The sequence below is a fragment of the Ptychodera flava genome, chromosome 10 (assembly GCF_041260155.1).
Source record: "Ptychodera flava strain L36383 chromosome 10, AS_Pfla_20210202, whole genome shotgun sequence".
Lineage (NCBI taxonomy): Eukaryota > Metazoa > Hemichordata > Enteropneusta > Ptychoderidae > Ptychodera > Ptychodera flava.
In genome coordinates, this window is record NC_091937.1 from 20,187,220 (window position 1) to 20,209,532 (window position 22,313).

A 22,313-nucleotide genomic window follows, 5' to 3' on the forward strand; every position below is an offset into this window, starting at 1 on the left:
GTTAATTTCCGGTAGGAAGTAGTCATTATACCAAGGTTAAGGTTAAAGTTACTGATACCGTACCTTTGATACCGTAAAGTACTTCCAGGGGAAAGTGACATTGTAGTCATTTCATGGAAAGTGAAACCCGATTAATTTCGGATCTGAAGTCTGGACTTTGTCATGGCAAATGTCGTTCTCACGTACCTTTACATTTTAGCTGTTTTTAACACTTTCGCCGGATTCTGACGCTCTAACCTTTGAAACGGAAGGAAATAAATTTCCTAACCTCGAACAAGGCGAGCATTCAGCAACTGACACTGGTCGAGGGGAAATTTTATCTGGGTAGCGAGGTTTTGGCGTGTTACCGGAACTGTTTGAAACCCCTGCGGTTCAGGGATGAAAATAAAGTTATGAGAACTCACATTTTTTGGAAGCAAGCTAGGTACTCAGGCCTACTTTAATACATGTAGTCTAGAGTCTAAAGATACCCATCAACGGGTTCACAAAACACCAAATAGCCGTGTAGATACTAGACAAGACGGACCGTTTGGTATCAGACTTTGATGTAAGTGTCCTTGGCTTCCCGTCAGACAACGTGAATGTATGAAATCCCCTCTCAGTGAACCCGACTGCGTAAAGACAGCGGGGCAGCTGAGGGACACCGCTGAATTACGACTTTAAGGCTATTGAGGGTACGAGAAGAGAATAGCAATACACCATTTTTAAACGCGAACCTTCATTTAATACTTGTGCGAAATTTTTAATTTTTGGTAACATTTACGCTTATACCTCGGGCCATTTTTGAGGTCACAAGTTTCCCCGCAGCCTGCGCTAATGATCTACGCGGTGTCCTGTCATCGTTATATACACAACGCCGAGAAATAATTACCTTTTAACCCATTTCATCTCAAAACAACGATAAACTTCATCTATTGGTGCCGAATACAAGATTCATAGGCCCCGACCTCTCGGCGTAGTAACGTGTCGGCAGAGAACTGTGGATGAGATCTGACCTAGTCCAAGAAAAAAAAAGCGATTCGCAAATTTTTCGCACGACCATTACATCAGAGTGTAGGGTTTTAAGTGGTTTCCAACTTGACTGATATTTTTATAATTACATGTAAGGGAATCAAAATGGCAATAAATTCTCAAACGTCACAGATGTAAAGATCCTTCGAGCAAATGTCCGAAAATCGGACCTCGAAACCCACCCCAATTTTCCAAAACTAGGGCTTTGGAGTAAAGTTCACGCAAAATATACAATCAAAACAAAGACAATAAAATTGAAAAGGATTCGACAGTAATTGTCCTTTGAAGTTTACAAAGTGTGTACTTGGGTAATAGTTTGTGAGCGGAGATATATAACAAGAATGGCATGTTTTGATGTTTTCAGTAAACTGTTATGTGCTCGATCAAATGGCATTGGAGTAATAAAGACAGCGTGTAAACTGCCTCTCGTTTGCCGGGGACAGCTCGGGGACAATGGAGACATTCTTCTGACGGACATGTGTAGAGTTTCCACCTTGTGGAATAGGTGCACTGCTCGCGTTGGATGCGCGTTGAGCCTTTTAAATATCCAACGCGCCGTGTCTGACCTATTTCTAGTCTGAAGAAGTTACGGCGCAGCTGAACGACATTAAAGATATACCAAAAAGTCCAGTTTACTGTAAGGTTTGTTCGTACAGTTTTGAGTTAAATTGGACGGACATAGAAGACTTTGGTGAAAATACTTCAGTGCGTCTGCCAGCTCCACAATACTGGAATACAAGAACACGACATGTTCTTTATGAACTATCTAAGGCAAGGAAAAATAATTAAATTGTTCCTCGGAATCGCCTTTTCTTTTTAGCCAATTTGGATTTTTTTTTGAAATTGCGGCAAATATATACTTCTGTATTGCAACTTTTTGGGCACGTTTGTGGTGCATATTTTCATACTTTTTGTTTTCTTCTGAGAGTGGGTGGAAATGCTCAGAATTCGTTCTGTCAACGCTGTCTGCATAATGTAATGCCTCCATTATCGTGGACAGTTTGTAAAAATATAGACTCCAAATCATCAGTGACATTGGAAATAGTGGGAGATTTTGCTGGTTCGTAAAATAGAAAAACAACTCGCCGCCTCGGAAGCTTTCCTAAAAAGTAAACTAAATTTTTTCGAAAATCGGAAATTTGATTTTTCTCCATAGAGTTCACACAGGAATGGCGGCCATTTTGATTTCAAATCTCCAAATCTAGTGCCAAACTTTGCACGGCGAACCCGGTTTTCGGTAGTAGGTTTATGGTTGAAGTTTCACCGAGGAAAGTGAGCAAAGGTTAAGGCTTTAAACTTTCGAGGCGCACACTACCTTACAAGGTGCTGGTAGTCAACCTCATCTGGCATATCTAGGTATAATTCATTGTGATACATGTTTTCACTATTATCGAGCGAATCGCATTCGCATTATCACATTCGTAGATAGCAGAGTCACGCAGACAGTCCTAGACATATTTTCAGAGCGGTTTCATGCTTGTCTGACGCAAGCAAGTTTTGAAGAGACGCAGATTCGGCCAAAATAAAATTGGTGCTTGTAGTATTTTTATCTTAGTGCATGAGCAAATCCATACCGAATAACGACGCCTCTTTCAAATCCGATAAATCTTCCGAGAGAATTGTCCAAATATTTTCGATTGCATAACTTTATCTAGTCAATAATACTTGGACGAACGACAAACTCGAGTAGTTTTGGCGCGCGCGCGTCCAGTACAAGATTAAACGAGTCGTACCGAACGCTTGTGCAGATTAATGTATTCTAGCGGGATAGACAGAATAGAAGTAGCCTATCAAATCTGCAGAAATTCAAATCATGATTTTTTTTCTGCTGAGAGATGTCGTAAAGAAATATTGACATTGGAGGGAACGAGAGGAGAAGTATGTCTAAAAACACTTAGCGAACCACCCTCGATGAACACCCGAAATATCATCAAATACCTCCGTTGTTTCAAAACATCCTCCGATCGCACTTGATATACTATTTCAACAGAATGGCTTCGGTTACCCTTTCTTGGCTGCCTGCCAAGTTGTCCGCAGTCGCTCGAAGGCCACATTTCTCAGTTATAGTCCAAGCTAGGAGAAGACGAGCGTGAAACTGCACGTTTCTGTGATAATTTTAACAACCAGAAATGGCGATAAAATGCCGTTTTACAAAATAATATCAAAACAAACAGCGTCCAAAAAAATGGAAAATATACTGCACGATTAGTGTTCAGTAACATCTTTACCCCACTTTGCGCCGGCGCAAAACCAACTTACCAGAAATGTTTTGCGGTGATTTGTGCGTAAAGCTGAATGGCTGATACCGTACAAAGGCTAACGTACCCGCACCGCTTTTCATCGCCATCTCTGATGATAGATCGGCTTACCTTGCTCTCAAATAAACTTTACACATATGTTTGACTTTCTCAATTAATTACAGCGGTCTTGAAATATTCAAATAAATAAATAAGTAGTGAATCAGTCAGCGGGGAAATTGATCGCCTGATTTGTGTAGCTCGTTTTGAAACATGGTCGCGTCTTCCGGGCGCTGAAATGATACACGTTGATTATGTTACTAATGTTCACTTTAGCTACTAGGTCGTAATCTGTTGCGAAAGCGAGATTTGGTTTTTCTCAAGAAGTGTCCGGATAAAATTTTGTGGTACGGCCAAGCAGAATTCGCGTGCGATGCCAGGAAATCAGACTCATCCAGCGAGACTGCCAACGTTAAACTTCTATCTGCGTGATTATGCATTCTTTAAAATGATAAAAGAAAGTGTGTACTTTGGAATTTAAAATTTGATGTTAGTCGGACGACATGTAATGGTATTCTTATTTTCCATCAAGTTGGCCTCGGAATCGTATTTTGACCACCTCCTCTTCGGATTCTATTCCTGTGATCTTATTTACTAATAGTGTATGTATCAAATCAAAGTAGTATTTTACCCTAAATATCCGTAAAAAGTTTCGGTTCTGAAAATCCTTATAACCGAAAGTGGTACCGTATCACTTGTGTGAACCTTTGAAAAGACAAACTTAAAATTTATTAAATTATTCATCGTATTTTGTAAGAAATTTGTTATAAAGAATAAGGCTTGGTCAGGACTATTGCTGTCTAGCTTAAATTTGACACCCACTGGAAATTATTGAACAAAACGCAACAGTACCACGTTAATAGAACAGGTTTTTGTACTAAAATACCTACGTCATCCCAGGCTTGCTGACGTAATGCCCGCTGTGCGAGCCCGGCCCGTGGTGATTTGAAAAACGGTATTGAACGATAAAGTCTGCTACAAGATAAACTGTTTATGGATTTGCAAGGAGGAAAGGACGATCAAGTTTGATACGCGGGTATTTATAGACCGGAAAATGTACTCTGTTTATTAGCCAAGTGTGCGCTATCTCGAAATGTGAAGGTCTCATGTACGCTGGTTCAGGGACCTTGGCCAAAGATGCGGGGTTAACAGACGTGATAACACCTCCAATTGCGATCCTTCTTCGTTCAACTATAGAATACCGTCAACCGGTTTCGAAATGTTCATCATACTTGCGGGAAAGTCAGAAAACTAATAAAAGGTCCATCGCGAGATAAAATGGTGGTGATTCATGCCACGAAAACAGACATTCACACTCACAGAATACATGTACATTAACGAAAGAGAAGGTCAGACAAATATCGCATTAGTCATCCCAGCTTTAAAAGAGTTCAAAACGACCGATTCTGTATTTCATTTCTTCCAGGAAAGACATGATTTTGATACATGCGACTTTAAATGAACTTGATATTTATGCTGCTATTCTGACTATAAGAGTTGACCGCGGCTGATAAAAGAGCAATGCTGTCCGACTGCCGCTGCAATCTTTGAAAACTATAACGTTACATACAGTATACATTTGTATTCGTGCACTTGAACTATACTACACTTTGACCTTTTGCTATTAAGCCTGTGATATGCAAGGTCACCAACTGCTTTTTAACATTAAAATATATTCATTCACCATGTTTTTCATAATTTCCAGTATCCCCAAAGTAACGCATTTTGTGTACATGCTTTCGTTTAACACAAAAAAACTACGCGACGCCGTAACTTGTTCATCTGAATCTGTCACTTAGAAAACCCTTTTCCAATCCTATCTTTTTGAAAAGTAAGTAAGGTTGGGACCCCATCTGCCATGAAAACAATTTTTCCCGTGAGCCACAGCTGCATGTGCAGTTCATATTTGATTGTAGATAACCTTCGTAAGAAATTCCACAAAAGAGTGATATAAAAATATGGTAAGATGCACCAAATTTTAGTTCAGTAGATTTAATAAGAGAGGAATTTCAACAGTGGAGGTAAATAGGTGACCTATTTCGCGAGGTCATCCCGCGACAGTGTTGATGTCATGGCAACAAGAGCGTGGGAATGCCCCATGTCCTCAAGGTCATGACACATCAGCCAGTACATTGATGTTCTCAGTTTTCGCTGTCACTAACTGCAAGAATGTTGACCTTTCGAAAAGTGCAACTAAAAACGAAGGGTCGCTCAAAGCCAGCGCTGAGAAATGAAAGTTTTACACTACACGGCGTAGATTTGGAGCCCAATCGGCGGTATTGGCGCCGTGCTACAAGCTGTTGGTAGCCATCTGTACATGGCTACGGAAATATATAAAATAGTAACCGGCGAGGCAGAAAAAATGCCCCTGGATACAAAATCAACCTCCTCTGTGAATAATACCGCCGTTGCAAATTACATAGAAACCACACGTCAGGTTGTTCCGTTGTTTTAATTATACGCCGGTTTAAAAAACTTTTATTTACTTGTTTTATTCTCAATTTATCCATTTAAATATCAAGTTCTGTTCCTATAGACTTGTATATTTTGTCAATTACACATAATGTCGATGCATATATTGCCTGTTTGTCAGCGATTTCATTATACGATATTAAATCTCAAGGAGGGGTCAATAAGAATGCATATGTGTCTTCCATCAATCAATCAATCAATCAATCAATCAATCAATCAATCAATCAATCAATCAATCAATCAATCAATCAATCAATCAATCAGTCAAACATACATACATACATACATACATACATACATACAGACAGACAGACAGACATACAGACAGACAGACAGACAGACTGACAGACAAACAGACAGACAGACAGACACATACAAACATACATACATACAGACAGACAGACAGACAGACTGACAGACAAACAGACAGACAGACACATACAAACATACATACATCATACATACTATATACATACATACATACATACATACATACATACATACATACATACATACATTCATACATACATACGTATGTGCGATAGATAGATAGATAGATAGATAGATAGATAGATAGATAGATAGATAGATAGATAAACGGGTCCACTATATTTGCTGGTCAGTTGTTGTTCCCATTAATGAATTATCATTGTTTTCTTGCAGAAAGGGCTGTGTATATCCAGAGGTACCGCCGACGTCTTGAATCTGAACTGCGCCTTCGTCTTGCTACCCATGTGTCGAACACTGCTAACGTCTTTAAGACGGTCACGTAAGGTAATCCCTCACTATTTCCTTATTTGGCCAAATTTGTGTTGAAGTACCGAATATTTTGTCGTCTTTCTAATCGTATGGTGTCGGACTGCAATATTGATTCATTGACTACGTTTTACATTCGTTCACAATTGCTCAATGACTTTGGTTCAGACTGCGGCGGTTCACAGCGACCCCAACACACACTTCAGTCGCAGGTCCGAACAACAACGAATGCATTTTTCCGCCACGAATCCACGGACCCAACAACGCTTAATCAAAGCATATACAATTGACAAGTGGAACGAAAGCACTTAACGCGCTGTGTAACAGACAGATCACAAAACACACTTAGATAGTATCACCCGGAGACTCGAGAAGCTATCGGGCCTTGTAAGTGACACCGTCCTCACTCTGAAAACATGTGTACTCAGGACATAAAGTAAATTTACAGTCTCCTCGTCATAGTGATGTACCCTGTCTGCCTGGGGTCTTAAAAGCTTTGGCAATTAAGTGTAGAATTTGAAGCTGCGATTTCTAACACTAGTTATTGTCAGTGGCCTTTTAGGTCCATTTGTCCACAGATTAAACGACCGTTTTAACGGACTGCGGGGTATTATATAAATTGTGCGTATAACTCAAATTCAATGAAGCTGGGCAAGGAGACACGCCGCAGACGCGACTGGACCGTGTCTAGTTACCGTTGGGTCACGGAAACTCGATGATTGTTGCCAGATCCCTGGTCGTCTGAAGGTGGACGGGGTTGATCCGGAAGGGGAGAGGTCGACGATAGTCTTTGTTGGCCGGTTCCGAGAGTGTTTCCCGTTTGTCACGAGAGATCGAAAACACTTACCGTCCACAATGAAGACTTTGTGACAACTGAGATTAGCGAGAAAAGTTAACCCACGGCAGAAAGTAAATGACGTTCCACTTGAGATCCTTTCTAGGTGCTATCGATTGCGTTTCGCGGTTTCCCCCTTTAAAATAATTCTGCTGCAACAGTTGGCGTCGTCTTCTTCCTCATCTTTATCTCCATCATCATCATCATCATCATCAACATCATCATCATCATCATCATCATCATCATCATCATCATCATCATCACCACCACCACCACCACCATCATATATAGTAATAATAATAATAATAATAATAATAATAATAATAATAATAATTATAATTATTATTATTATTATTATTATTATTATTGTCAAAAATTATAATATTCACCACCGTGACATCAGTTATTTCAGTAGATTCATCATCATCATCATCATCATTATATCATCATCATCACCACCACCATATATAATTATTATTATTATTATTGTCAAACATTATAATATTCACCACCGTGACATCAGAGTTATTTCAGTAGATTCATCATCATCATCATCGTCGTCGTCGTCGTCTTCGTCGTTATCATCATCATCATCATCATCATCATCAATCAGCCTTGTAGATCCCAGTGTTTCCCAGAAATTGTACTGCAATGAATACACTGATCAGGTTCGACCTTACATATAACAATTTTTAGCTACTATAGACTATAGTCTATAGAAGCTATTGGGATGGGTATCGTTACTAGTACATGTATTTCAGCGTTGCAAACTCTGAGTGTTTTTCCTGTGCGTACAACAGACCGCTTTGTTTTCCCCCTCGCAAACACGTCGCAAGAGGAGAAGCGACCTTTAACAGTGTAAAGATGTTAGATGTTAGAATTTGACAGCCGTCAAATGATCGTCTCGAGTCGCTGATAAATCCGTCTGGAGTTCGCATCTACTCGCGAGACGGAGCATTGCCAGTGAGATGGGTCAGAGGTCACTTGGAAAGCAGACTCACTGTGGCAGTTTTCTAGACGAACGAACAGGTGTGCAACGGCCTTTAAAACAGTGTAACCTTCCCAAATTTAGTTCAGATCGCAAATTGACAAGCAATTTGTTGAGAGGTGAAAGGTCATCGACCCCTGACCCGGGACGTCTGTCCGGAAAACATGAATCGTGTGAGCATCTTTAATGCCCTTCTTGGACAGGCCAAACAAGCATTTCCGATTAAATGGCGAAATTCAAAGAAAACAAAATTTTTAAAGATAACCCAGACTGTCAGCTTCATAGGTTTACTGATTGATAATTGTAAGAGATGTATATAATTATACGGCCGAAATATTCAAGTTCTCGCAGAATTCTCGTATAGTACGCATGCTTAATCGCGAAACCATCTGCTGGACGGAAGATACTTGTCACATTTGCAGGAATTAATTTTTTTCCACGAGATCTTCAATGCCGTTCCCACAGGCGGTTCGTATCAGTTCTATCGTGCGTTCAGGGACACCCCTCACTCAACGCTATGCGGCCGCAATACATCGAATAAGTTGCCGCGTCGGCGCGAATGTGAAATATGTTATTTGTCACCTTGGACATGGCAGCCGGTGTGAACCCTAGAAAGTCCCACCAGTCACGGAGCCCATGACCGTGTGGTTGGCATGACCTTTGGCTTTCTCAGACCGTGCAGTCAAGTCCACGAAACGAAAGAGCGAGTGCCGTTCTTTTCCACTAACTATCATTGCGGTTCCGACAAAAATGTTGCGAAATCGTCAGGGAAAAATATCATGGAAAAGTCACACCTAATCCAGGATATAGTATATAGACTTTTTACCTCTAAACACCTTACCATCTGGACGTTTCCCGCTCACCAGTGTTGGCATGGGTTGGGGATAGGGCTGGGGAAAGTGTCCCGTACAGTGGGTGACTTGCCAGGGCTAATTCTCCTACAACCTATACATGTAATGATGTTATTTGCAAGACTGGGGATCTGGCCGTCATTTCAACCGGCGGTGTAAACTATACAAAGGGCTGTTGAAAGTGAAATCCATTTGTTCATTGCATGTCGGAAAATAATAAGCCACAATATTCAAATCTTGCAAAGTTTATTGAACAGGTTTTCCTCAAAACGGAAAGGCACTTTTTATTGAAATAGATAATTTAAATGCATTTTTTTTCTGTGCGTATATTGTGTATTGTACGCTGCGCACTTGCTTTTATTGTACTTGGAAACGTCAAAGTGACATACAAGTCCGATTGACCAGACTGGATTTGGTCGTCATCTTTCTGCAATAAATATTACAACTACCATTACATACAAATGACATTCCCTGCCTCGTCGCCAGATTTTCTTAAGATCTGCGCAAAATGACGGAAAATTATTTGCATCCCCAAAATGTTTTTTAAGTTTTACTAACAGATATTAAGACGATTGGAACTAATTTGGGATAACTGGATTTTCATATTTTGCAAATTTCTCAAAAGTGTTAGGTCCCATATAGTTGAATGTTGCAATATCGCAAATTACTCATAAAAACAAGCGTGTAATATCAAAAGTAAAGCAGATGAGATAACATTTGTAGATTAAATCGACATTACTTCACCATCCAATTTTCCAAAATTAGTTCCAATCGTGTTTATTGGAAAATTTGCGTTAATCTGACCACCGTCGTATTCCGAGGAGCCAATTCAATAAATGTTTTCAGTAGCTCACAGTACAGCTGCTTACGATGTACGAACATCTCATTGTTTAATTTTTTCCCATCGGAAACGGGTTCTTCCACCTAACAGCTCTCGGCTTTCGCTTCAGGAACATGTACAGAGTGTATTGCTCTCATCAGTGTCGAGGATGGGAAGTAGGTCTGGTAAAGCGTTGATCAAGTGTTATTTGCCGGGAACATGGTCTCAGCGATTTAAAGTGAGAGTCTGATGGTGATAAGGTTGAAGTGTTCAGACAAAGCAATTTGTCTAAGCTAAGCCATCAAGTCTCGTTGCGATCAGACCTTCGAAAAAGTTCCCACAACATGTTTGCATTTTTCGCATTTTACGCGCCCGCCATCTTAGGGGAAATTCGTTTGGGCTTCCCATGTAAAAATTGCAGTTTTCGGTCATGATGTTTGCCCTGGCGCCAAATTCCAAAAATTGAATATGCACGATCCTATTTTGTTGCTGGTGTAACGATTCGTGCAAAGTTTACGCGCACGGCAGGGTTCAAAGTTCACCAACTGGCTCGAGAGGATCGACCGCGTCCCTATGATGAACCCTCACGCAGCCGATGGCGAGTGGCTGAATGGGCAAATTTATGCACTTAGGTATGGATCTGTCGAGTGATACAGCTTTATCAGGCGATGGCTGATACGTTTAATGGTATCGAAATACTTGAAATTTCCGGCGAAATCGCTTTTTTGAGTGCTTGATAAGCGCGGCGTCAGCCCATGTAAAACTTATTACATAGAGCCAGAGGGGAACATGTTTACGGGTGTCGTTTGGTAAACCAAGGGGCAAATTTATCGTAAATTAACACCAAGGGAATAATCCTGACCTGGGAGAGGTCACGTGGTCAAATGACTCTCGTGTAATGTTCTCTGTAAGAGATTCAATCCGCAAATTTATCTGGTTTTAGGCCTGACACCCCGTTTTTGCCCAAGCCGACAAATTGTTGTTTTGGCGCCATATCTGATGGACGTACAAGAAGCAATGGCTGTTCATACCACATGACATATTGATTTCAGCACCCGTCCCCGGGCATGGATAACATGATTAGAGCCTTCCCCCGTAGCAGGGCGATGTGTTTCTCTCACAGTCCCCCTTCGGGACCGTATTTCCATCATTCCCAATGAACGTCGTTGCTAATCAGTGTCGGGGTAGTGGCGGTAAAGATTGCGTTCTGTCACCACTGCACTGTTTGCAGACGTTCAAAAAGTCCATGCTTGCTTGGTATCTGGCAGAGGTTTTACCAGTAGGCATCATGTTGCTATGCCTAATTAATTAAAACATGCTGTTTCGTATAATCTCTCTCTCCCTAAAGATTTTTCGCAATCGGCGAGGATACGCAGGTTGCAAGTATTCTCACGGGAATGTTGATAATCTGCATGGGCAAATACAGAAAACTATGTCTTCAAGATAACGTCAAACATATTTGCGATTGGAAAATCAAAGATATCGAAGGCGACTTTCAGTCCGAACGTTAGTTTCAGTAACTGCCAAAATTTGTATGTGAATAATAATAATCATCATCATCATCATCATCATCATCATCATCAGCATCATCATCATCGTCGTCGTTGTCGCCATCATCATCATCGTTGCCATCATCATCATCATCTTCGTCGTCATCATCATCATCATCGTCATCATCATCATCATCTTGCGTAGTTTCACTTTTCGAATCGCTGTTCTCTGAAGAAGTAGAGTCTCATGCAGTAATTTGTGAATTTTGACATTGAGTCATTGATGTACATTGGTTCCGTGTATCTTCGCATGAATAATTTTTACGAAGCAGGAAGGCTTGAAAAAAAAGTATTTTAACAACTTTTGCTGAGCAGATTTTCCCTACTTCCGTCCTCCTCCCAAGATCAAATTTTCGATCATTCAGAGCATTACTATTGTGCTACCGATACTGTTTCACTGGACATGTATACGTTGAGAAGTCATTGAGGACGTCTGATCACTTTTCCCCACAGTGGATATCATTCTAGCGTAATCAGGAAAACAGCATGTCGTTAAACGGTCAATGCTAGGTTTCATGCAAGCAAACTGTACAAACTTTCAAAGTTCTTAATGGTCTCGTGCGTGATTTCTCAAACCAGTTCCGTCATGTGTCGGATATGAATGATTTAAATACTCGTGGTGCCAGCAACCGTAATTTATAAGCTCCTTCATTCAAGACAAGTGCCGGTTAAAGGTCATCAGTGCAACTACCATGATTCGCAAAGATAATTCCGCTCTCCGTTAGAAGCATTAGCGGTTTGCCACATTTTAAAACCCAGTTTCGCAATTTTCTCCGCAACAAATTCATGAATGAAGGTTCTTCGCTGGATTGACTTGTTTTGCTGTTTCTGTTCGGTTGTTGAATTATTTCCCCCATGATTGCAATTGTTATATTTTATTACATGAAGTTTCTTTCTTGTTTTTATGACGTTTCTTGGCTCTGATGTAAAATTGGAATATTTTTTGTAACCCAGACGACCCTCTTGAAATAAAGTACGATATAAATAATACGATGTAAGTAATAGTAATAATAATGGCATTAAAACAACTAAAACGATGACATCACAATATGTTACGCAAAACATGTAAACAGACATGTCAAATTTTCAGCGTGTCAGGCTACTGTAGAATGCGACTCTAGTGCTTGGGGGGGGGGGGGGGCTCATTTTGAATCACTGGGAGTAAGTAAAGTTTTCACCTCTTAGTGTAGCGAAAATCGACACAAGTCGCGAGAACCTTACGCGAAAGTTGTGTATGCAAGCCGACGAAAATTCTAGATGTAAAGAATAAATTTCGTTGTTAGGGGTGTCAAAATGAGTATGTGATGAGAAAACAGCTGTACAGGTAAAGAGCGCCATCATCGGAGGGGTTCTCTTCATATATGCATGTCAAGTCGAAGCTATAACACCCCAATTCATCATATGGAGTGTTAATTAAGTTTCTGTTTGAGGGCGACATCAAATGTTGTGGCACTCAACTATCTTTACGACTAACACCTGTGAACAATATTCCTTGTTTTAACAGCGTGCGCAAGGAAGTTGAGACTAAGGACACAATGCGAAATGAGTTTATCCATCTTGATGCTCCGTATTGTATAATCTCGGTAAAGTGTACTGTCTTGCCGAATTATCCTGACAAATGGCAGTGACGGTGTTGATTGGGTTGATTGGGTTTTAGCTTTTGTTGCTAAATATAGCTGTCAGACAAATGCCTACATCCCTTTAGCTTGTAGCCTGAGACCCGGACATGTGATTTCCACAGTTAATGTTTCTATCACAACGTCCTTGATGGACAAGTAAGATTTTTGTCACTGTTGAACGAGTAATTTCTTAAATTCTTGTTAGGAATGTCTGATCATGGACGTAAAAAAGAAGGATCCATTTTTACGTCCATGGTCTGATAGATAAATGTTGTGTTGCATATCAAAACCAAATGTGACACTATTTTGAATAAACTTTTAGGTATAATGATTAGGTTATTCATCGCGCATGCACGCACGAATGGTTTGTGGAATTCAACTTGCTGCCCTTGAAGTTATAGCAGCATTTCTGAAAACTCCACATCGTAACCCTTCGCAAGTATTTTATTATATTTGAAAGTCAAGCGTGAATTTTTGCCCTCGGTGATATACTAAATCTAACTGGAGGTTATTTTGACAACTCGGCTGCAGTCAAGGCAAGAAGGCGACTACAGTTGCCATAGGTATTCCTGAAATGCAGCCGGTATAAACAAGTAGAGTTCCACATTGCCGAGACCAGATAAAAGACACTCTCGGTAAACACCTTATTAGGGCAAATTTGGGGTTAATTGTGGTATGGAATTGCGCCCTTCTCTGGTGTGAGAAATTGAGGGAGAGAAATTATCGCTCAAATTAAGCTCGGAATGTCTTGAATATGTATGAATAAAACCGCGAGAAATTCTCCTGGAGAGAAAGCAGGCCACTTAAGCACCGTGTTTCGGTGACCCTGTGCTGACCCCGATAGGCGCTAACTTGCAAGGCGCATCTATCATGAGTTTGAAGGTTTTTGCGAATTTGTAGAGGGGAGGGGGTAAGTTTTAAGATATTTCCACAGATTTGCTGGTCTTTCTTACTTTCGGCCGTGTTAATCTTGTTGTTTAGACTGCGAACCGAGGTCTTGGTTCGATACATCCCTCATTGAATGGCGCTTGCTCCGTAAAGAGTTGACTGTTTTGCATTAGTCATCTTACTAAACCACTTCGGAATATGATGCTGTCTTTGATCTGAACAAATCGTACTCATACCCAGTCATCAGAATTGCTGTTATATTGTTGTCAACAGTTATCGAACTTGTGAAAAAGTCTTTAAAGTCTAAATTTAAGGAAGCCTGTAAAAATGCCTTGTCAAAAAATAACAAATTAAATGTATACTGTAGTATTAAAAACATGTTTAAATGTGAAAATTATCTATTACTTGTTAAGTCTCCATTTCACAGAATTGCTTTGACAAAGGCAAGAATTTCCGACCATACTTTTGCAGTAGAAATTGGTCGTTTTAAAAACATTCCAAGACATTTTCGACTTTTTACCCTTTGCCATTCTGGTGTTGGTGATGAAATCCATTGTATTTTATTATGTCCAAGTAAACCAGCACAAACTGTACGAACAATTTATTTAGAAATAATTTTAACATTCAGAACCAGCTAAAATGCTTTGACAATGATTCTCTTTTTAAGTACTTTTTTGTCATGTACTGACAGTTGCATTGTTCATGTTGTTGCAAAATACATGAATGAATTGTTACAGATTTTCAGACAGAAAGTTTAATCACTTCTGAGCTAATTTGAATGAAGTGAATCTGAAAATTTTCAGTATTATACATTTTCTTCCCTTCTCTCTTTCTTCTGAGCCAATGTCATTATTGTGAACACGGCTAATAAATAAATAAATAAATAAATAATATTGTGGTTCGTGCCTTTGAAAGGCGGTTAAGTTTGTAGTTAGGGTTTATTAAGTGCTCAGTTAGTCATCGTTGTTTTATAATACGTGTAACTTTACAAACTGAAATCCCCTGCACTTTTTCTCGCGTCCTGCATCAAAGTTGCCGTACACACAACAATGGAGACATTTCCTGAATTCAAAAGAACGATCAATGATATATCCAGTATTGTCCTTGTTCAGACGACCACTCGTCCTTTTAGCTTTACATTTTATATATTGTTCATATTTTCCTTTCTGTTGTAAATTTACAACACACCCCAATCAAATAAAAGTGCCTTGTGTTCAACTGACAGCCAAATTTAATTCTGGACAAGAGTTCACTTGTCAGAAACAACATTTGACATGTACACAACTGAATTCAGTGTGTTTACAAAGCTGATACCTTGTATTTCAATAAATGTACTTTAGGCAGAAGATGGCGGATATGTACTTGCTTTCAGGAACAAAATAGTGAAAATTTTATTTCAAGTCACAGAATTGACACTTTAACCTCACCTTTATTGTATTACAGGTCGCAAGACGCCGCGTGAGAAAATACATCGACCAAGCGAAACAAATACATGTGGTTTGTGCAATCCTCGTCTGCCTTGCTGCTGGTAAGTTTGTTTGTTTATTGTGTTTGTGTATCTGTCGAGTGACACTTCACTCATAAAATTACCCAAAAATGGACTCGACTCACATGCAGGTCAAATCGCACGTCCATGTCCCTCTGACATGTAATTTCAGAATCATACGCGCGCGCGGTACACTAGAAGGCATGTAATTTTTGTTCAGCGGTGACATCGGTCGGTAACAAAGAGCAAGTTTTGCCCTGCCCGGGGCTTTGGTCCAATTTTGTCAAAAATGTAACGCCTATGCCGGTGTGGTGCCTTGTTCTTTGTATTTGGATGGGTGTTCACCAAAAGTTGGTATAAAACATATAAAAACTCAATTCAATCGGCGCAGATAAAGCTCACTTTGTTTCCCGCCTAAAGTTCGCCAGACACACTGAGGGCGTGTAGGTGTACTGCCCGCGGAGAGAACGTAGTGCTGGACGAGGCAAGGTCTCAAATGAGGACACCCCGACCTTCAAGTTTGCCAACATATCACGATCGCAATAAGTCTTCAACTGTCTCGAAATCCTGATGTAAAACCGTCTAAAATGGCAAATTACAATATTTTTGTCTTTCATCTCGATGACATGATTTTTTTTGTGCGTCTGAGTACCCTGCAGAGTTCGACAGCGAAATCTAAAAATTCCAGATGAACATTTACCATCACGTGTTCATCATCGTGGACGTTGTGGAGTTCACATACCAAATGCTTTGATATGGCTTCCAAATAGTATTTCCATGCGATAGAAGCGGGTTATATCACTATTAGAAAGAATTTACAGTGTCCTGAAATCAAATTGCTTACTAATAGCGCAGACGATATGCGTTCCAATGAAGGCCTAAATTATTTCCATCGTCATTCGCTGCCATATACCCAATGGACATTTCTGATTGAATTTATGTGTGCGTATGTGTGCTTTTGTGTCTTGTGTGCGTATGTATTTTGCGCAGGCGCTCTTTAAGCGGCTTTGTTAGTCCGTTTCAGACTCTGTCGGTGTAGTGTAGTGTAGACGTGCCTTTCGTTTACATGACGCGTGAAGTGCTTCCAAAAATGGAATAATGATGTACGAATAGAGTAAAGTTTAACAATTCAACGTTGCATTTGATTGATCTTGACATTCTTACAGTGTTTAGACTTGACTGTAAATTAGGTGCAACATGTTTAGCCCGAATTCTGCGAGGTGGTGTGAATTCTGACTGGATTGATATACCTTATGCGGTCGTTGGTGGCGTGTGATTATACAGGGCAAATGGCACTTCTGGCAAATTTGATAAACGGGTAATATGCTTTAATGCATTGTGGTATTAATGATTGTACTAAGTTAATTAATGTAGACTTTGTACAAATCTACGGATTCGATATAAGTTCATGAAAGTGTCTTTCCGCAGTGGTCGCATAATGAAAATCATTGAATTTACAACTTATTAACGCTTCCTTTTATTCGATAGTGATCCATACAGGTGCTCACATTGTGAATGTGGTAAATTCGTCACAACATTACAATAAAGATTTTCCAGAAATAAATATAGCAAGCTGTCAAAACGAGGTAAGTTTGCCAATTGGACCGTTGAGGGCGTCTTTGTTACCGGTGTGTACGCTTTTGGTCCCCTGGTTCCACAGCCTCATAATGCTGAACCCTGCAGAGTGACAGCTTATTTTCACATTGTGAGATATTCACTTTCCCGCTCATTCAACCAAAACTTTGTGTAGTCACTTGTTAAAAACTGTAACTCGCAATCAGTCATCTTGACGTCAATAGATTTTAATCACAAGCTGTGCACACAGATCTGGCCCGGAAAAGTATCTTATTTGCATAATACCACATGTCGTAGCGCAATATGTGCCCCAGAGCGCTGTATCGAGGTCACTCGTGACGGTTGTTGATAGTTTTGGAAAAGAGTCTGTAGAAAAGTTAAAAACCGTGATATTGTAAACTTTTTGTGTTAAAATCAAGCAAATAATGCAAGCTTACTAACAACTGTGCTGAGGAAACGTGCTAGCAACTTTTGCGTGGTTATGAGTTTACAGACGCGTAAAATATTTTTGTGGCCTCTGTTATCAATCTATACAGCCAATAATATATGGAACATCACTATAGATACAATTTAGTTGAGTAAGTTAGACCACACACTGTCATATTATATAGGAAAAAAAAAACAAACCAAAATAAACGAGACAAAAAAGATGAAAGCAATTTGTAAAAGTCTAGCAGAAAACGCCTTCCGAAAACCGAAATCCATGGCGATACTCTGTAGGAGTCTTTCTGTCTGCCCGATGGATCATTTTTGCCGCTTTCGCGTAAAGCGGCACACTGCCCGTGTATTTATATTGTCAGTATGGTTTTCTCAATCGGGTTGTATCAGAAGGTGCGACCAACAGGGAGGCGTCTTCGCTCAGTGATGTAAAACGCTTCTGCACCAACGACAAGATTTACCAGCTCCACCAATGTGCCAAGAAATTATAGCTGTAACTCACACATATTCATTCTTTTTTACAGAATCCAACAAAAGTATTATTTTGTTCTGGTGAGTTGTTTACATATTTTTGTTACAATCTTGCCGATTGTTGATAGCCTCTCCAATTGTAAGGAGTTGGGGGCACTCACCGTAAGGATTTTAAAAGAGGACGACGATACAATTCTTAGGCGACAGCTTTTTGCAAATCGTGAAGTCCAACAGCCCTAGACTGTCGAAACCTCGAATTGAATGAATCGTAAGGTTGTATGCACCTCGAAAGTGAAATATTTAAAACTTTTTCTCAAACCTTTCTCAAGCAATATTTTGACCATTCTCTTTTAGAATCAAAAATAAAAATCAGGGGTCACTGCGCTAATTTTGGTACTAGAGAAACAAATTACTCAAGAATCACAGATATTTTAAATACACAATGGCCGCATCCCTATGTTAACGTTATGAAGAAAATGAAATTTTTGAAAAACTAAGGTGAAAAGTTTTCTTACACCAAGAGCTTTAAAATGAACTCCCACAAGTGGTACATCAGAAAAGAATTGAACAATTTTGATAGTCCGAATATCTGTCTCCAAGGCCCGTTCTACCGTAAATGGAATTTTGTACAAGGTCCCCAAGCAACTTTGTGACCTCGAATGAGTGAAGAGTATTTCAGCTGATGCCCCGCGAGATTGGAGTGTTTGAATGGTTCAACAGGGTTAGAGTCACATATTGCACAGAACATATTGGACTTGGAGAAGGGATCGCACAGTGATGTCGCTGTCTCAGCGCCGTCGTGTACTTGTAAACATGTACCCTGCCGGCCATCAAACATGTTTCCGGTGGAAATTTAATAGCTTGAAGTTTTGAATGAGGTTATATTGACAAATGTCAGAAACTGTCAGAACGTTTAGACCTAACAAAATATAGTTTGCTGGCCACTCTGTTGCAAGCTGTCGCGTAGAGCAATTGAAGTCAATTTAACGAACGATTTAATACGGAAGCAGTTCATCACCCAGACGACATGCAGACAATCAGGCATACTACTTCGCGAGACAGATTAACACGGAGCAATTGAAGTCAATTTTAATGAACGATTTTATATGGAGACAGTTCATCACCCAGACAACTGGCAGACAATCTAACATACTCCTGGAGACAGATTAAAACAATGGGAGTCAAAATTCGAATTTCAGAAAACGAAACATTGACATCATAAGCTGCAGATCAGTTTTTACGGCCGGGGGGGGGCCGGCAAAATCCAGGGGGGGGGGGTTCATCATAATTTTGGAATCCACGAAGGGGGGTCATCACTTTTTCACTGATAGGAAAGGGGGGGTCACCACATTTCAAAAACATAATACCCACAATAAAGTCACTTTATGCCATGGCCATGATCGACCCTCTTTACCGGCGGGCCGCCTTCGGCGGCCCACTACAATAAATATATACTTTATGTATTACCCATGACCCTCTTAACGGGCAGACACCTTTGGCGGCCCACTCCAATTAGGTTTACTTCATGCAATGGCCATGATCGACCCTCTTTACCGGCGGGCCGCCTGCGGTGGCCCACTACAATAAATTGACTTTATTGTAACTGTCTCTTTATTGCATGACCATCTTAACGGCCGGACGCCTTCAGCGGCCATGGTCAGTAAAGTTAACTTCGTGCAATGGCCATGATCGACCCTCTTTTTACCAGCGGGCCACCTTTGGTTGCCAACTAGAATAAAGTTGACTTTACGTAATGGCCCATGACCCTCTTAACCGGAGGGCTGCCTTTGGCGAACCACTCAAATAAAGTTTACTTTGTACAATGTCCATGGACATAAGTTGTCCATGGAAATGAAGTTCAAAATTGCCTTACAGTCGTCCTAATTAACAGACGTTTGCATGGATGTGGCTGAGAAGTTTGTGCACTTTCATCTCTGCTACACGAATAAAGTGCGCCGCGTACTGGAGTTCAAATCCAAACCGTGCGGGTAAATTTGACATATGGGTTTTGGTTTGATTTTCCGCGGGGGGGGGGGGGGGGGTCATCAAATTTTTTCGTCGGACAAAGGGGGGGGGGGTCATCATTTTTTCGCGAAAAATTCAGGGGGGTCATCATTTTTTTGAACACCGGCGACAAGATTTTGCCGGCCCCCCCAGGCCGTAAAAACTGAACATTGACATCATAAGCTGCAGACAACAGTCCTTTCCCGCCATTATTAGAATGTCTTGTGTGACTCTCTTTCAGTTGCTGGTACTACAGGCTTTCTTATGATAATAATTCTTTGTGCTATTTTCACTTCATCAACAAGGGCGGTCAGGTAAGAAAAATATTTCACAATGAAGTTACAAGACAAGCACGTTTCTGCTTGGATCGTGTACATTCCGCGTGACTCACGTGACGTTTTACCTCCAATCGCGCTTAAAGACAGAGAGATGAAAAAAGTATTGACACACTTTCTCTGAGATCTTCTACAAATGCAGGCTAACAAGCTAAAATCAGGCCGACTGTTCTTACATACCTCAGGGTAAAATATTGCGGGGTTGGAGATGGTGAGCCTACACTATTTGAGCTCATCATTGGTTGCAACAAGTGGTTTTCAACTTTTAGTGACCTAAAATGTCACATATCTCGTAGCCTTGTTCTCCAATGCCAACCGAAGTTTCAGATTCCAAATCAAACACCCAATAACGCACATTTCCTTAATTTTCTCTCCTTCACGTCTAGGACTGCCAGCTATGAAGTATTTTGGTATATCCACCATTTATTTATTGTATTTTATATACTTCTTTTATTCCACGCCTCGAGGTAAGTTGTATGAACACTTTCTAAATTTAATGATAACGGTTCTAAATCATGGCAGAACACTCCTTTACTATCTCTTTCTTTTCCTTTAAATTATCAACTTCGGAAATTGGCCTAGAGACAGACCATTAGATCTTGGGAGGCAAGGGTGGTCACAATCAAATTGTGAATATTTTTTTAGTTTTAAATTTTTTATGTTTTTTCCAAATGAGCCATGATGTGCTAATTTTTTTTTCTAAATAAATTGTCAGATTTATCATTTTTTTGCGTTCTGAATTTTATTTTTCGAACTAGTCTGAAGATTTTTTTCCTAAGTTTTTGCTTGAATTTTTTTTCTATTTTTGATTCCTCCTCCCAAGAGCTAATGGTCCATCCCTTAAAGGTTTGCAAAAATGTTTCCTCGTCAATCGTATGATAATCAGGTCTCACATATTCTGTATATTTATATTTTACCCGGCAGTGGCGTTTTAAAAATGCAACGGAATGTACAGGTACACATTCCCGGATGTTTGATGCTTAACAAATCTGAAATAATGACGTACGCAGAAAATACCTACCAAATGAACATTGCGCCAGTCACGTGCGAGTCGCCGCCCATCTTCCACAGAATCCATCAAGAGGTAAGAAAAAAGAAAACGACCTCTCGCGTCAAGTCACGCGAGATCGTAAGAGATTTTAACAATATCTATGTCGGCCCGGCAATGGGCATATTTCTATTCGTGCGTCGTTAACAATCAAATCTTTTATAGCTCCATCTGCAGTTAATCGGATTTGCTTCTTAGGTAATACATTTTACAAATAGCAGAAAATGTGAACAACCAAGATTATTACCATGGTTAGGTTTGAGACTCGGGGTCATAATTCTTGGGATTAAAGTACTACTACTTCGAAACTGCAATTTTTAGTTTTGTACACACTTTAGGAAAATTGAAATTTATATCTTTCGTAAATAATTCTCGGAATAAAATTAAGGGAATTGAAGGATTAGAGAAACAGATGACGTCTACCAGAATTTACCTACACCTTTGAAAGTTAAAATAGCCGCTACACCTCGTGTTACCACTAAAGGAAAATTTAAATATTCGATTTTCACGCGGGGAAAACTTTATTTAGTCCACAGTCAGAATAAACCCACACGAGCAGTAGAACAGCAGAGTATTTTGAAATAATCGGGTGTCTGAAAATATGTCCCCGAGGCACATTCAATCCCAGTAGGCCCTTCCGCAAAAGGAAAATTTAACTTTGGCATCATAATTTAAAGCATTATGATGCTCGGATAAGTTTACATAGTGGTCGCAGGTACAGGGCTGCAAATTATCACGGGTCAGCGAATTGGCGACTTCACTGGTCGGATGGATATGAAGTCAACACGTATGATGCGTCCGTTTGATTGCAATTTTTGCAGAACTAGCAAACTAGACTAGTAAAGTAGATTGCTGGACTAGTAATTGAG

At 40.1% G+C, this 22,313-nt stretch overlaps 1 protein-coding gene across 5 annotated transcripts in view; it reads left to right on the forward strand.

The window, feature by feature from the left end:
- Positions 1-22,313, forward strand: part of LOC139142204 (NADPH oxidase 4-like) — a 66,182-nt gene that overhangs the window by 27,264 nt on the left and 16,605 nt on the right. For all 5 annotated transcript variants that reach the window (XM_070712064.1, XM_070712068.1, XM_070712066.1 and 2 more), the window contains exons 4-10: positions 6,444-6,554; positions 15,531-15,615; positions 17,062-17,159; positions 18,111-18,138; positions 20,303-20,375; positions 20,783-20,863; positions 21,321-21,480. In XM_070712064.1, the coding sequence (XP_070568165.1) occupies positions 6,444-6,554; positions 15,531-15,615; positions 17,062-17,159; positions 18,111-18,138; positions 20,303-20,375; positions 20,783-20,863; positions 21,321-21,480 (636 nt within the window). The remainder of the gene's footprint in view (positions 1-6,443; positions 6,555-15,530; positions 15,616-17,061; positions 17,160-18,110; positions 18,139-20,302; positions 20,376-20,782; positions 20,864-21,320; positions 21,481-22,313) is intronic.